Here is a 15467-nt window from a genome sequence, read left to right as displayed (position 1 = left end):
CATAAGATATGACTTTGTCATTTATGGAATTCTTGCCCTTGTGTTTAATTAGCATATGAGAACATAGTATGAGTGTCTTGTTTGTCTTTGTGCACAATCATATTCTTATGCTTGTTCTTGGGTTACCATTTTGTTATTTCTTTATGTTTGTAACTTAAAAAAATAAAAATGGTGGTGATAGAAACTGCATTTGCTGAAATCATTTTCTTCTCTTGGATTCAGGGGATGTTACCATTAGGTTATATCATTGTCTATATTATTTGCATAATACTATTACTAGTGGTTCTTTTGATCTGTGGTCTTCACCAATAGGTGATTTTGTTTTAATTTCTAATCGAAATTTGTTTGTAAAAGAAGCTACAAAACTCACTCTGCCCAACATCATTTTATGCCTAACCAATCACTGTAAGCATTGCGGTCGGTGGTCATTTTTCCTATGATGCATTTTATTATAATACTTAGTGGTGTTTAATCATGCCCGTACTCTTAACCATTTATGGAATGTGCTAGTATGCTAATTTATAAGCAGATTCTTCCAACTGTTCCTAGACTGCAATCCAATTCAAGGAACTTGTTTTGTTTTCGTATACAATGCAGGATTCTATACAGCTCCCAGCACTAGATCTAACCCAACCTGCTGAATCCTCTTTTCTGTCGTCCCTCTCACAAGCCCGTCGGGAAAGGGGCTTGTTTTATGTTACCAAACATGGCATCCCCCAAAATTTATTTAACAAAGTTTGTGCACATTCAAATGATATATTTAGCCTTCCTCCAGATACTAAGATCAAGCTTGGTCCATCATCATCTATCAAATCATACACTCCCCATTTCATTGCTTCTCCCTACTTTGAGAGTTTTAAGTGTTTGTGGACCGGATTTCTTTGCCTCTGCTAAGGCTTCTGCTAATGAACTCTTTGGCCAAAAGAAATCTGAATTTAGGTAATAATTTTGTTCAATACTTAAAGTTGTTACCACAATTGATTTCAGTTTATTGATGTGCATTCTTTTTTTTTTTTTTTGTTGGTTGTCTGTCCGCTTCCATCTATAGTGAGATATTACAAGAGTATGGAAACAATATGATGAACTTGTCAAAGAGAATCACTGAGATCATATTAAAGAGTTTCGGAGATGGTTATGAAATGAAGTTCTATGAGTCAGAATTTGGTAACTGTCACTGTCTATGAGGATAGTTAATTACACACCACCGGATGATGTGGAAGAAAGGAAAGTTGAAGGACTCGGAATGCACACTGATATGAGTTGCATAACAATAATTTATCGGGATGAGCTTGGTGGGCTACAAATGAGATCGAAGGAACGTAAGTGGATGAGCATACACCCATGTGAGAATTCCTTAGTAGTTAACATAGGAGATCTAATGCAGGCTTGGAGCAATGGGAGGTTAAGATCATCAGAACACTGGGTTGTTTGAGGCGATTCAGGAACAGGTTCTCTCTAGCATTCTTTTGGTGCTTTGAGGATGAGAAGGTAATCTTGGCACCAGAAGAAGTTGTGGGAGCTGGAAACTCCTGGATTTACCATCCATTTGTCTGCTTGGATTACATAAAGTTTAGAGAAAGTAATGAGGTTGGTAATTTTGAGAAAATACGACACACTGTAAAAGATTTTACTGGGTTAAAAGTCGAAGTGCAGCAATTACTCATGCATTTCAAAATATTGCCTTGTAGTTTGTTTTCTGCATGATTGTCTGCAAATCTATCATTAGAATTATGGGGTTAATACTTTACTTTTTTCAACTGTATATCATGTGTTCATCATCAGTAATAACCCTATGCATTGTTCTTTGTGTGAAATGTGGAAATTTTCTGTGTTGTCTATTTGTTGTGTTAATGGGAAAAAAGGTAGGGGAAGTAACAAATACTTTGAATTTTTATCTTTTTTTTAATTGTTTGCTTGTTAGTGAATTCGATGGCATTCTTTTGTTTTCATGCCTTTGCTTGATTACTCTAAAAATGTACAGAAAATAAGAAAAAAAAATTAACATACTGTTGATATAGCTGGGTAGTTTCATCGGGCAGCAAGCTTAGCCGACTGTAGAAATGCTTAATGGGGAAAATGAAGCTTTTTGTTTCAGAAGATCTGGCTCTGAATCTTTGTTTCTTATTACAGGTAAAAACAAGAAGTTTGTCTAACTTTTATATTGTGATTAAGGTTGAATTATCATTAAAGCAAACTGATTAGACATAACTAAAGATTGAGTAATCTCCTTTTTAGTGGAAATTTGAAGGGAATGATGACGATCATCATGATTAACATCCCTGCAAAAGACCTTCATTTCGAGGCCCACACTTCACTCAATCGGACTGTCTATTAAGCACTCTTGAATTATAAATTTGCGTTTTAAATGATAAAAAATGTTGGGTTTTTTTTTTAGAATAAAATGATTTTTTTTATAAAAAAGATGTTAAATTTTAAATCTTAAATTTATTAGATATCATTTTTTTAATTATAATTGTGAAATCCAATTCAATTTTTAACAATAATTTTATATACCAATTCAATTTTTAAACCAATAATTTGAGTTGTTTAAGCTTCAGTAACCATTAATGGAAAGCCAACATGTAAAAAAGGTAGTCAAATCTTAAATCATTGATGCCTCCATCTCTTTTTTAGTTCTTTTTGAAGCCTTTGATGAGTTCTAAGTGTACCTTTTTCTCGTTTGCCATAACTATTATACCTTTTTCAAGATGTTCTTTGCCACCGAAAATTGTTTAGCTTGTCACTGCCCAGATTTGGTAGGCCAATTCTCCAATCCTGTTTTCAAAATCAAACCAAAGCATCCTAAATTCTGCAGCCAAAGGGTCATAGAGTGAACTAGAATCCATGAAACTGGACTGACCCCTACACTAGCTCTAAAAATTCCCTCAAACTTCGTTAAAAATTATTCAGCAGTCTTCGATAATTCACTTAATACCACCTCAGAAAGATGATAAAATTTTTCAGGTTCCAGTTTGATATTTTCCTGTTACAGTTACAAGGAAGCGGTGAAAGGTGGGTGTTAATTGCTGTCCTGTAAGAAAATTACAAGGTTCCAAAAACTAGGTTTGTTTCCCTTTATTTTGCTAACCTACATGGAGGAAAAACCTTCTTGTTTGTGGCACCTATCATCTGCAGAACCTTCCATGGCACTGGATTTTACAAAAGAAGATGGGAAATCTACAACAAATAACTCTTATCATTGTCGGTCAGAAGATATGCTTCAACACTTCCAAGCAACTCTTTGCAATGCTTGCTTGACTGTCCCTGGTTTTGCAACAGTTGATCCTTTGTACTGCAATAAGCACAGATAACTTAAACATTTGCCAATGTCCAAAATCATTAACAGATTTGGTTTCCTAAACATTTTCTTTTACCTTGGATTTTATAGTCAGGGAGAGAATCCCCTCAGTGGTTGATGACTGAACTGATTGGCAATCCAAATTGAGAATGCTTAGTGCATCCACTATCTCGAGCAAAATTCCTTCTCTCCAAGGACACCTAAACTCAATTAGAAAATCCTTCTTGTTCAAACTGACAGTGACAGTTACATTATTAGTTGAATCATCTTTAAACGCAACATAGTCAATCTCCTGCTCAACTTCATCAATATCACAGGCTTTCCTTTTATTTGGGGATGATTTCTTTCTGATGGTGATTTTGTTATCATCGTAGTTATCGGATGTTCGCTCTACATGATCCTGACGTTTTCTTTTCGTTCTTACCTCTAAATCTGTTAACTCTCTGCAAGATTCCAAGTCTTCAACCCTTCTCCCGAGGTCTTGTAGGTATTCTATTGTATCATCTAGTATAGAAACTTTATCAGCCTGCATAGAAAAAGCCAGTTAATAAGTAATGGTCATGTTATGAATGACCAAGGGGAATGGAAATTTAACTACCTTGCTATTTGAAGGGACCAGTGATTTGAGAATCATAAATAGTTCATTTATTTTTTCTCTCCGCCTCCTCTCGGACAAGACATGGTTTCCGTAAATTTCATCAGCCTCTAGTCTCCAAGCTGCATCTCTAGCACCATTATCTTCTGGAGATTCAAGCAATCCTTTATCATGCATATGAGGAACTTCAAACAATATCTTCTTCAATAACTTTTGAGGGGTTTCATCTCTTGCTTTCTGAGACTTCACTAAGCCATTTTTCTTCCAGCTGACAAAGCTGGATTCCTGGTTAGAGTTTCGAAAGTGTGGTCCCAAAATCAACTGGTGCGAGCTGTTTAATAGGGCTGAGAGAACTGTTTGGTAATGCGGATCATCACTTGGAAGATTTAAAGAGGTCAGTTCATTGTCATTATCTTTTTCTCCCTGGCTAAGAGGAACAGCATTACCATGATCCACAACGGTTTGAGATATGCAGTCACTGGAATTCAAGGAATGGTCGACACAATTGCTGAACTCCTCATCCATGAATTGCCAACTTTGTACTTGAGAAACTCCATCAGTTATCCCTTCAATCATGAATGGATCTTCTGCTGGTTGGTTAGGCTCATAGCCATCCGAACTGTCATTGGGAGAAGCCATTTCTTGTTGTTCACAGCCTAAAAGAGATGGACAAGAAAAATCTTTGTTGTATCCTGTTCTTCCAGCGACAGGAATGGATTTATTAGAAACAAATGTCTGTGGACCATCCGAGAATGAAGTTTTAATGAACTGAATAAGGCTGAGTTCTTCCGATACCTACAGAATGCAATCAACATGACAGCATGACTTAAACTGAAATAAAGCTGCACAGAAAGCAAATTTCTCAATAACAATAAATAAAGAAAAAGAACAGAAGAAAAGTTACCAAATCAGTTACACCAAGCTCAATCACACCTCTTGAAAATGGAAAGCATACTACAGTCTGAAATCAAGACAAGTGTAAGGATTTTATTAATCTAGCCCTTCAAGGTTTTCCATGTCTAAACATGAAGTATGCTCATTCTACATTCACTAAAAGGAAATGTCGCTTGTAACCTATTTCCATACGTAGTTAAATCAAGTTGGAGTGAGAAAAGGAATCACTGAATACCGTCAGACATGCTGTGTTTGCTAATATGCAGTAAAATAAAATTATCAAACCAGTTCAAACAAAATTTGTCAAACTCATTAACACAATCCTAAAGCCTGTGTTTACTTGGGACCTTTTTTTCATATTGAAAAATGAAAATAAATTAGGGTGACAAAGAAACTGGATCAATACCTGAATAGATGCACTCTAAGAGAGCCGGTAGCAAAAATTTCCAGCCATGAAAACAGAAACCAAATTGTCATTGCAAGCCATAAAAACAGAATTAAAGCACAGGCACCTACCTTTGCAAGCAGTGAACGACTGAAAACTTTGCTTTCTGCATAATGAGCATTGCAAAGCCAAATAGGTTGACCACTTGACAATGTTCTTCCTGGCAATCTAGCAACAATTTAAAGGAAGAATTAACAATCAGAAATTTCGATATTTTCAGCTTGAAGTGCTGAGAACAGAAACATAGAAGAAAAATTACCCTTGGCCAATGTTGAATACAAATGACATACAAACTAAGTAATACCACTCAGTATCAGTCAGATCTTCTGGAGATAATGCTGCTGAAGGTCTTCTAGCCTGAGGACTGCTGTCAGCAGCCGAGAGGGACTCATAAAGTTCTCTCAGTTGCTCACTTCTCTGCAAACCCAGTTGGTCAGCGTTGAGCTCTACAGCTTGAACTGTTTTTCTTGTCTTTATATCTCCATTATAATAGCCATCACCCCACTCCAAGACCCTGAAGTGTTCACATTGATAGCAAACAAGATTAGGCAGAAAAATGCATTAGCAAAATACCAGATTGATAAAAGTAAATAGAATAGTTAGTAGAAGGGTCAACTTCATAGAATTTTAAAGAAATATTAGCATTTGTCATATGGAAAAGTGTATGTTAATTTTCTTCTAGAAAGGAAAAGAAGGATGGGGCAAAAATGGAACATTTTGTACCCTGGCTGTCCAGCTGAAATGGACCAGAAAATTGCATAACTCCACTGGATGTTTCTCACAGCAAGAACGAGCTGTTTCTTCAGGTTCACTGGCACTCTCTCTTGATTTTGAACCCCAGTAGCCATTTGAAAGATATCTATATTTAAAGAATTAGATATATGTACATATATATGTATTCCACCATCAATCAGATCAGATGCAAATTGATTCTTACTCTAATGGTTTCTCTTCATTCAACCACACCAGCTCCAATAAAATTCTAGAAATATCTTTGGTTGTGGAATATTCCAACCAGAGTATCAACAAAAATATGTGCTAGAGCTCAAATTCATGATCCTTTTACTCCAAAGTTGCAAAGCCAGATAGGATTGTCGCACGACTGCTCCTGTTTCCTTTACCAGAAATAACCCAGAGCTCAAAACCAACATATTTTTGTTCTTAAAAAAAGGCTAAAAACCTCAATATGTAATACCTAAAAAAATGGTGTTTCGGGGTAGCTATGAAGCTCGAAAACCAGAGGAAAATGGGTAGAGAAGGAAGCTGGCAATGATCATTAACAGATAAACAAGTAGGCTAGTTGCAACTTGTTTCCTGTTGTGTACAGAGTAAACAAAAAAAAAAAACTCACTTTGCTGGCTAAAGAAAAGAAGAAAGGGACAAAAATATTTATATGTTAATGTGATATCTAATTCCATTATCAAGAAATGGAAACTAATAAGTTTAATGAACAATGAAAAAGAAAATTCAAAGAAAGACTCTCTCTCTCTGATGGTGTAGGGTAAAGTAACCAGTAAGTACCCAATAAGGCACGCAAACACAGCACAGTTATTATATTGCTTTCTTTGTCTTGAAGCCCTTTTTTCAGCGAGAAGAGTTATAAAGATCTGGCTTTTCAGTTTTCTGTCTGACCCAGAATACAGAAAAACACTTTGGTCCTACAACCAGAGCGATTGAGCCAACAAAGACACCACCTTTTTCTTGCTTTGAAGTGGAAATTCTAATTATTTTGATATATATATATATATATATATATATCTATAAAAGAAATTATGAATCAACATACCAGCAAAGAGTCCCTCACGCAACCATACCTGTTTTAAGCATTGAGCATTTTTTTTTCCTTTTTTCTTTGAACTTCTTTAAAAACAGTTGTTTTACTTTTGTTTCTTCATATATCTATGTCTAAATTTATTTCCCATTTAAAGCTTTAGCATTAGCTATCATAAGTTTTGAACTGGGTTTTTCTTTTATATATATATATATATATATATATATGAAGAAAATAGCATCAGAGAGATTCTTTCGTGGAAGTTGGCTTGCTTTGCTTTGAGCCCCAGGTCATGGAAGAGAGCGAATAAAAAAAAGGGATAGAGAGAGAGGCACATGGTTCGGAAACAGGGTTTACCATTAAACATTTTAACACTTCATTGACGGTAAGATTGGTTGATAAGATTAATTAAAAATAATAAAAATTATTGTAATTATAATTGAAAAAAATTATTATAATTATAATTTAAAAATTTTTAATAAAAAGTTTATATTAAATAAATATTTATTGAAATTGACATTAAGGTTTCGTTTGTTTCGTAAAAAATAATTTTTGAAAAATATTCATATTTTTTGAATTAAATTTTTTTTTATTATTTGGATGAATTAATGAAAAATATTTTTCATTATTTTATTGTTTTTTGAAAATTTTTAAAAATTATATTAATATAACTATTAAAATATTAAAAATTATTTATTATTAAAATATATTGAAATTATTTATTATTAAAATTATTATTAATAAAAAATAATTATATTTTAATAATAATATTTAATATTAAAATATTATGTTAATATAAAAAACACCTAAAATAAAACTATTTATTATTCTTTATATTATTTATTAATATATTATAATATTATTTTGTTAATACTATTTATCAATATATTATATTAATAGTATATTATTTATTAATAATATTATTTATTAATATATTATTATATTTATTATTATATTATTTACTAATATAATATTATTTTATTAATATATTATAATAATATTTAATAAAATTAATATATTAGTATAATATTTATTTATAATAATATTTATTAGTATATTATTTATTAATATAATATTATTTATGAATATATTATAATATTTTTATTAATATAATATTATTTATAAGTAAAATTATGCTTAAAAATATTAATAAATAATTTTACTCATAAATGGCTTTTTTTGAAAAATATCTTCCCTTTTTCAAATTTATAAGATAATTTTAAAAAATATATCTTCATTTTTTATTGATCATAAAATCATTTTTCGTTAATCAATCAATTTTTCATTAGACAAACACATAAGAAAGTGAAAATCATTTTTCAAAAGCTATTTTTCATGAACTAAATGGAATCTAAATTGATAATGTGATAAGTTCAATTACATCATACCAAATATTCAAAAGAATACAAATCTAACCTAAATCAGTCAACCTAAATGATTTCATGGGTGGTATTTGGTGAGGAATAATAAAGAAAAAAATAAGAATAATTATTATGCCATGAATGCTATATGAATTTCTTTTAAAAAATTCTCAATGGTTCCAAATCTTCAAAGCTTAAAGCAGTGAGCTATCATGTTTAATTTTTTTTACTTAGAATTAAAATGTACTTATTACAAGCTTTATTATGGATCAATTTCAACAGCATCAAATAAGTTACTTGGAAGGGAAAACCAATTCCTTAATACGGGTTTAGATCTAATTTGTTTGGTGTACAAGAAAAAAAATGTAAGGAATCATGACAGCATGAAGAAAGATTTAAGGTGCCCTTGGCCATAAAAAAATGCTAGAGTAACTGTCTGTTTTAAAGTTAAAAGGGTGATTTCAGCTAGCATGTGCTGCAAATATTTGTCAGCCTCAGCCAATAAGAGGCAGAGACAAGCCTGCTGCCTCTTAGCCAATGTGCTGCAAAATTTTCTGTGCTATTAAACTTAAAACAGACAGAGAAGAGAAATTTATGGAGGAAAAGGGCATCTCAATCTCTCTTATTTTTTCACACTGCCAATGAGAAAAACATGTATTTGAAATTGTTCATGATTTTCTTTAAAAACATATCTTCAAACTTTCTTTGTAACGGGAACAAGGAGATCGACACAAAACAAACACCATTATAAAACAGGAAAAGGGTGTAAAATCAATCTACGTTTACATAGTATCAAGTTGGAGCTTTGCAATTATTAGAAGCATGTCTCTGAAAGATGCCTTGTTGTGTCTAAAACCCCCTACAAAACATCACACACTGGGGTTTTGGACAGATTTTTTTTGGCAAAGAATATTTCTTGCATCCTCGCTATCCTGCAAGATTCCTTTTGCCCCTTTTGTTCATTGTAAATTTAAAATATCCATAAAAACTTGTTGCACCTAATAAAGATAATATGCTCCTCTCTTTATCATTTAAGTTTGAATCTACTTAAAAGTTGCGAAAAGATAATTTTTCATGAATTTGATAGGTTCTACGTAAATAAACCTGCTTGAATCGATCCAAGAAAAAGATGCAAGGGGCAAAACACAATAACCTTCCCTGCTAAATAAAAAAAAAAAAAAAGCTGTGTTATAGCAGTATCATATGGAGTATAAATCTGCCACAAACCCTAACACCTGGTCGAATATTATAGAATTATTTGGAGTATTTACCTGAGTTTTGATCAATCTGTCGGGACATAGGTCACATAGCAGCTTGAATAAGAAAGAAACCAAATTTTGGTATATATGGTTTTCAGGTTTGTTTCCTTCTATGTCTATATATAATTGGCTTTTTATTTAACTTTTTTTTTTCCAAGGCTATTCTCTGCCTTTTTTTTTTTCCTTGAGAGGCTACTTGTTATAGAATCCTCCACTATTGGTTCGTTTTCAATTTTGGAACCCCATTTCAGGCTCGCCTACTCATGCCTGCATATATACGTGGTTGCCTCTGAGCTTTTCCTTTCTTTTGGGAGAGGCTTGATAGGTTGATCCTAAATAAATGGTTTAGATTTTTACCTACTTGATTTTTTCTTTTTTTGAAAAAATTTAGTTGATGCTTAGAAGTGTTCATGAACCAGGTTTTACCATGTTTGATTAGCTTTCAGAAGGTTCAGCTCAATTCATTGAGTCTAAAAGGCTCAAAATTTATAAAAAAATTAAAAAAAAATTAATATTTTAATATATTTAAATATAACTTTATATTAAAATTAAATTAAAAATATTTTTATTAAAATTTTAATATCTCAAATCAAATCAAATCTGAACTTAAAAATTTTTATTCAAAGCTCGGTCCAAATAAACCTAGTTTATGCTAGAAAATTTTTTCTAAAACATTAATATTGATAAAAAAAAATGACAAATGGATTGGACAATGATTTTATCTATTAACATACCGGCATATGCTAACCTTGAAATTTATTTTGGGTTTGATTGGAATACTTATGGTTTATTTATCAGTATTCATTTTAAGTAGGAAAATATATACCACTAATTATAAATTTTATTTTATTTAATATATTTTTGACGAGTGAGATATGGATAAGCATAAACGAGAATGAATCCAAAGCACTGTGTCCAAATGGACATAAAGAAAAACAGCCAAGTTAAATAATTTGTACGAGGATATGACTGTTAAGAACAGCGGCATGTGATCTTTCCACTGATGTTCTGCTCCTTTGGTTGAGGACAAAAATTCATCTGCTAAAAGTTAGAGAAAATCAATGCTGCATTGGTGGAAGGAGAGGAGATCGAACTGTTCAATCACATCATCACAATCCTTTGGGTTCATAGAAATATATAATGTAACGTCGGATCGATCCCTACCAAATTTCTCTTGAAGTACGTTAAAAATTCTTGTTTGGATCCAATCATGAATAAAACACGTGAAAGCACATTGGATTTTGATATGAATACCGTTGCAAATTTTGATATAGATATTTTAATGGGATTCGCATTTAAATTTCTTAGAGATTTTTAAAATAAAATATATAAAATAATTTTATATTAAAAAATAAAAATACAGAGAGATAAATTTATTTAAAATAAATAATTTTAATTATTTAAAAATAAATAATTTTTATTATTCAAAATAAACAGTCATATTTATAACAAATGATACTTATTTATTTATAAAATACTCTTTTGATTTTTTAAAAAAACACAAAAATAATTCTTGAAATTCTCTTATTCTTTAAATTTCATATTTTTTTTATAAAATTTTTGTTACGAAAAACTTATATAGAAGGTTAGTGATATTGTGATAGTCAGTAATTATTTAATAGATTAATTTTGTTAATGTAAAACATAATCAATCATTAAATTTTATTCTATCATAAAATTTATTATTTGTAACTTTTTTGTACACTTATTAAATAAATAATACAATAAGAGTAAATAAAATTTTTTAAAAAATGATACTATTATATATTTTGAAGTTTTTTTTTAATTTTAAATTTATCAAAAATAATAATTTTAAATTTTTAATATTTATTCTAACAAATTTAACTAATGATTCAAAGAACTCAGCGCATAAAAGATGCAGTGGAATCCAAACTCCCTATGTAGTGAAGGTTCTTATACGTTAATCCACTAGCTCCCACACTTATAGGCAGACAAGGTGGCCAAAAGTCAAAAGTTTATGACAAAATATTACATGCGTTTGTAATATGGAGCAAATGCAGAGTTCAACATAAAAACTACTGTTATGCAGGCAAAGTAATCGTAATAAATACAAATGAAAACTGACAAAAACAAAACACACCAAAAAAAACAAATTAAGAAGCAAAATGACAAGAAGTGTTTGCAATCTCTCATGGGCATTCTGCACAAAGGAAGGCATATCGAAAAGGACATCATATCAGAAACCTTCTAGTTAAACCTTCCCCAGACCATGACTTCATCTAGAGTTGAAGCCGTACAGTGCTGAAGAGAACCTGCATGAAGTTTTGCTTTTGATCGAGGCCTACTCCTGTCTATCAGCTACGACCACAAGTCCATGAAGTTTGTCATTTTGCTACTGATCTGATCCTTTTTCGATTTAAATGAAAAGCCCACCACCACACCACTCACTGTCACACTGACACTTTTCTGAAGCATCAAAGACATACAGGCTGTTTTGCTGTTTTTCACGAGTCCAAACCCCAGCAGGCTCAAGGCCATGACAAAACCGGTAAAGACAATCCACTATGTAAGTCAGCCATGCAATTCCAACGAAACTAATCCTGACAGCCCAATCCTTTTTGGTTTGGATTCCTTACCAGCCCTCGAACCTTACTGTTGAAGTTTAAAATCAGCACCTAACCTAGGAAGAAAAGAGGAGAGCCAGTCAGATAAGCCCAATCTGTTACCTGATCAAAAGCATTGTGTCCATGAAATCTGCTATTCAGGGCTCTCGTACACAAAATTGTCTCAAATTAATGACATCAAAACTTTAATTACATAACTTTTCATCTTTTTATTTTTTATTAGTATTTAATTAATGAAAGCAACAATTAACACTAACAAAAATTTGACCTCTATGATAAAAAAAAAATACAAATCATATAAAACTAAAAATAAATCATTACAAATTGCCCAAAGTTATAAAAATATTAATAATCCTTCAAAATTAAAGAATCTACAAAAGATACAAATCAGAGAACCGATTCTCTCGTGTATATATTTTCTGTTCTCTTATATATATAACATACAGTCCTTTCATTCAAATCGCAACAAAAATTATATCCTTCCGTTCCTTCTTGTTGTTTTCTCTGTTTCAAGTTTCAACATGGCTGATTTAGACCCAAGTTTTTCTTTCTTGTTTGGATTTGAGTTCGGAGGGAGACAAGGCTTTGTTATGCATTTCATTAGCCAGCCTGTTTCCCGTGAACGAAGATGATCAATTATCTGATGATCATGATAATGCTTACATGGAAGATGTCATCGTACTCGAAGCTGATTTTGTCGAGATTATTGAAGAAGCTGTTGCGGAGAAGTTAGATGATCTTGGTCCTCCAAAGACGAGGTCTGCTAGTAAAACAGCAATTGAAGGGTTAGAGAAGGTAAAAATCAATGAAGAATCGGATGAGGGTCGTGTTCGGTGTGCTTTGAAAAAATTTTAATCGGAACAAATGCTAGACGCTTGCCGTGCTCCCATATTTATCATATAGGCTGCATACAAAAATGGCTTAATAAGAGTTATACATGTTCATAGTGTCGCTATAGATGCCTGTTATTGATTTTGATCTGAATCTCCCGATGCCTATCCTTGATTCTTATTAAGAGTGTAAATAAATAAAATTTTCGATGAACTATTCGTGAATATATTCAATTTTTATTTATTTATATTTGTTTATTAAGTTTAATAAAATAATTTTGAACAATATTTTTATATTCATTTATTAAACGAATTGAATATAAATATAGGTTTATTTAGTTTATTATATTCGTGAATAAATTTATTTAAATTTCATTTAAATATACTCGTTTATTGTTTGTTTGCTGGTCGTTTATAATTATACTAATAAAATTATATTTTTATCTTTAAATCTCATCTTTTTTTTTTTTAAGGTTTGCTTATGTTTTGTTTGAATTTGTTTATATTTGTTTGGGATTTATTTGTTTAAATTTGTTTGGTTATGAATTGTTTATTATTTATGAATATATTCGTTTATATATATTTGTAAATACATGTATGTTCATAAATATGTTTATTTAATATTCACAAATGAACTCATTTAACTTAATTGAATGAACACAAATCAAATGTGATCAACCTATTATTTAAACGAACGAATATAAACAAATAAAATAATTTTTTTAATAAATATAAATAAAACACAAATATATTTAAAAATAAACGAATAAATACAAATATATAATCTTTCGCTTATATTCTATTCATTTACTGTCTCGATGGGATTCTATCATGACCATGATAATTGATTTAAATGTCGTCTGACAGTAAGTAGCAAGGTTATGTGTTTGCTTTTATATTATTCTTCTCTCCCCAGTTGTCTTTGTGCCTGAAACTAATATCTGATCAACCCCAGGTGTGTATGATATTAAAAATATACCTATAGTTTCTCTCTGATTTTGATTTTTTTTTTCTATTTCGTTATTTTTTCTACACATTATGCTCTCAACCATCCACAATTGCATAGGCTGTATTCATAAATCATTAAGTGAAACATCAAACAGTTTGGGAAGATATCCTGTCTGATTGCCTGGCTCGGTTTTACTGCTTCATTCTACTGTTGATTAATCAACTTTCTCCCCTTTTTCTCTTTTCAGGTTGTTAATTATATTTGGAATCCGATTTTGAATAAATTCAAGAACTAATAATATATAAATATTAAGTAATCATCTCACAGCTGCTAGAGTAAAACCTTGAAATTTTTTGAAATTTATAAAAAAAAAAAAAAAACTCAATCGAATAAAATCCATACAAAACAAAAAAAATAGATAAAAATAGATTTTTTATTAATAAAAATGATAATTATTTATAAATCCTAATATTGTCCACAATATAGTTAATATAAGAAGCTTTTAAAAATAAAACAAAATAAAATAAAACCCTCAAACACAATTGAAGGATCATATATATTAATTCCTTGTGGAACTATATGTACTAGGACCAGTATATCAGTGGAACTCTCTCCGCATTTATATATACTACGGCTTCTTACCTCCATCCATCATCCTCCTCCTCCGCCGCCGTAGTTCAAAGATTTCGAACTGCCTCAACAAGGGTTTTTTCTTCTTTTCTTTTTTTTTTTTTCCTTTTTGTGTCCCTTTTTCTAGCAAAAAACGCCATAAACCCTTTTATTAAGTTTTGTTCGTCGTTTCTTTGTAATCGCTATCCCTTCAGAGAGATGTCTAGGTCCTTCGCTCTCAGAGACCCTTCAATAACCGTAGACGGGGTTTTTGTCCCTCGTTTCCCTTCGAGTACTTCTCTGGTACAACAGGGTTTCCTGGTAATACCTGGATTCGCCATGTTTCATCCTGACTCAGCAGAGGTGTTACCTAATGATCATATCGACATGGAAGAAGGTCGTCCTGCCAATGGCGGCTTCGATGATGAAGATTATTTCAATGATGCTGCTATGCAGACACGACCTGCAAGTAAAACAGCAATTGAAAGATTAGAGAAAGTGAGGATCAATATAAATTTTGGGAAAGTAGGGCATTGTGCGGTGTGCTTGGAGGAGCTTTTGGTCGGTGCTGAAGCTATCCGCTTGCCTTGCTCCCACTTTTACCATCCAGGTTGCATTGTGGAGTGGCTGAAGAATAGCAATATGTGCCCAGTGTGTCGTCATAAGATGCCGGTTGTTGATTTTGATCTGAATTCCACTTTGCCTGCTATTGATCCTTGACCTGAAGCAAGAAGATTCCTGCTGCTGGTTATGAGTTGGATGTCATTGATGTAGAACAATTGCTAAGGTTATATGTTAATTTTTTTTCTTTCAAGTATTAGTCCACAAGAATTATAGTTTATAGTCTTTGAAGTTTGAACTAGCTAGTGGA

General features: G+C 31.6%; 1 protein-coding gene and 1 pseudogene across 4 annotated transcripts; one reads left to right on the top strand and one right to left on the bottom strand.

The window, feature by feature from the left end:
* The first annotated feature begins 484 nt into the window (after nucleotides 1-484).
* Nucleotides 485-1838, top strand: LOC111278138 (gibberellin 20-oxidase-like protein; annotated as a pseudogene). Its single transcript, XR_016329075.1, has 2 exons — nucleotides 485-939; nucleotides 1049-1838. The product of XR_016329075.1 is annotated as a gibberellin 20-oxidase-like protein (transcript).
* A 1053-nt stretch (nucleotides 1839-2891) lies between these two features.
* LOC111287019 (transcription factor EGL1-like) lies at nucleotides 2892-6804 on the bottom strand. Of its 3 annotated transcripts, XM_022877171.2 has the most exons (9): nucleotides 6170-6804; nucleotides 5956-6091; nucleotides 5492-5746; nucleotides 5304-5400; nucleotides 5194-5208; nucleotides 4798-4854; nucleotides 3897-4688; nucleotides 3375-3824; nucleotides 2892-3292 (listed from the first exon to the last, which is right to left on the bottom strand). In XM_022877171.2, the coding sequence occupies exons 2-9, from the start codon at nucleotides 6078-6080 to the stop codon at nucleotides 3221-3223; spliced, it is 1863 nt and encodes a 620-aa protein (XP_022732906.2). In that variant the 5' UTR covers nucleotides 6081-6091; nucleotides 6170-6804; the 3' UTR covers nucleotides 2892-3220. The 3 variants fall into 3 exon arrangements, with proteins under 3 accessions (XP_022732906.2, XP_022732915.2, XP_089602276.1); XM_022877180.2 differs by lacking the exon at nucleotides 5194-5208; XM_089746150.1 differs by lacking the exons at nucleotides 4798-4854; nucleotides 5194-5208.
* Between the last annotated feature and the right edge of the window lie 8663 nt (nucleotides 6805-15467).

Source organism: Durio zibethinus, chromosome 17 (genome assembly GCF_047325235.1).
Source record: "Durio zibethinus cultivar Kanyao isolate XHJ-2024 chromosome 17, ASM4732523v1, whole genome shotgun sequence".
NCBI lineage: Eukaryota > Viridiplantae > Streptophyta > Magnoliopsida > Malvales > Malvaceae > Durio > Durio zibethinus.
This window is presented reverse-complemented; position numbering and strand designations above follow the sequence as displayed.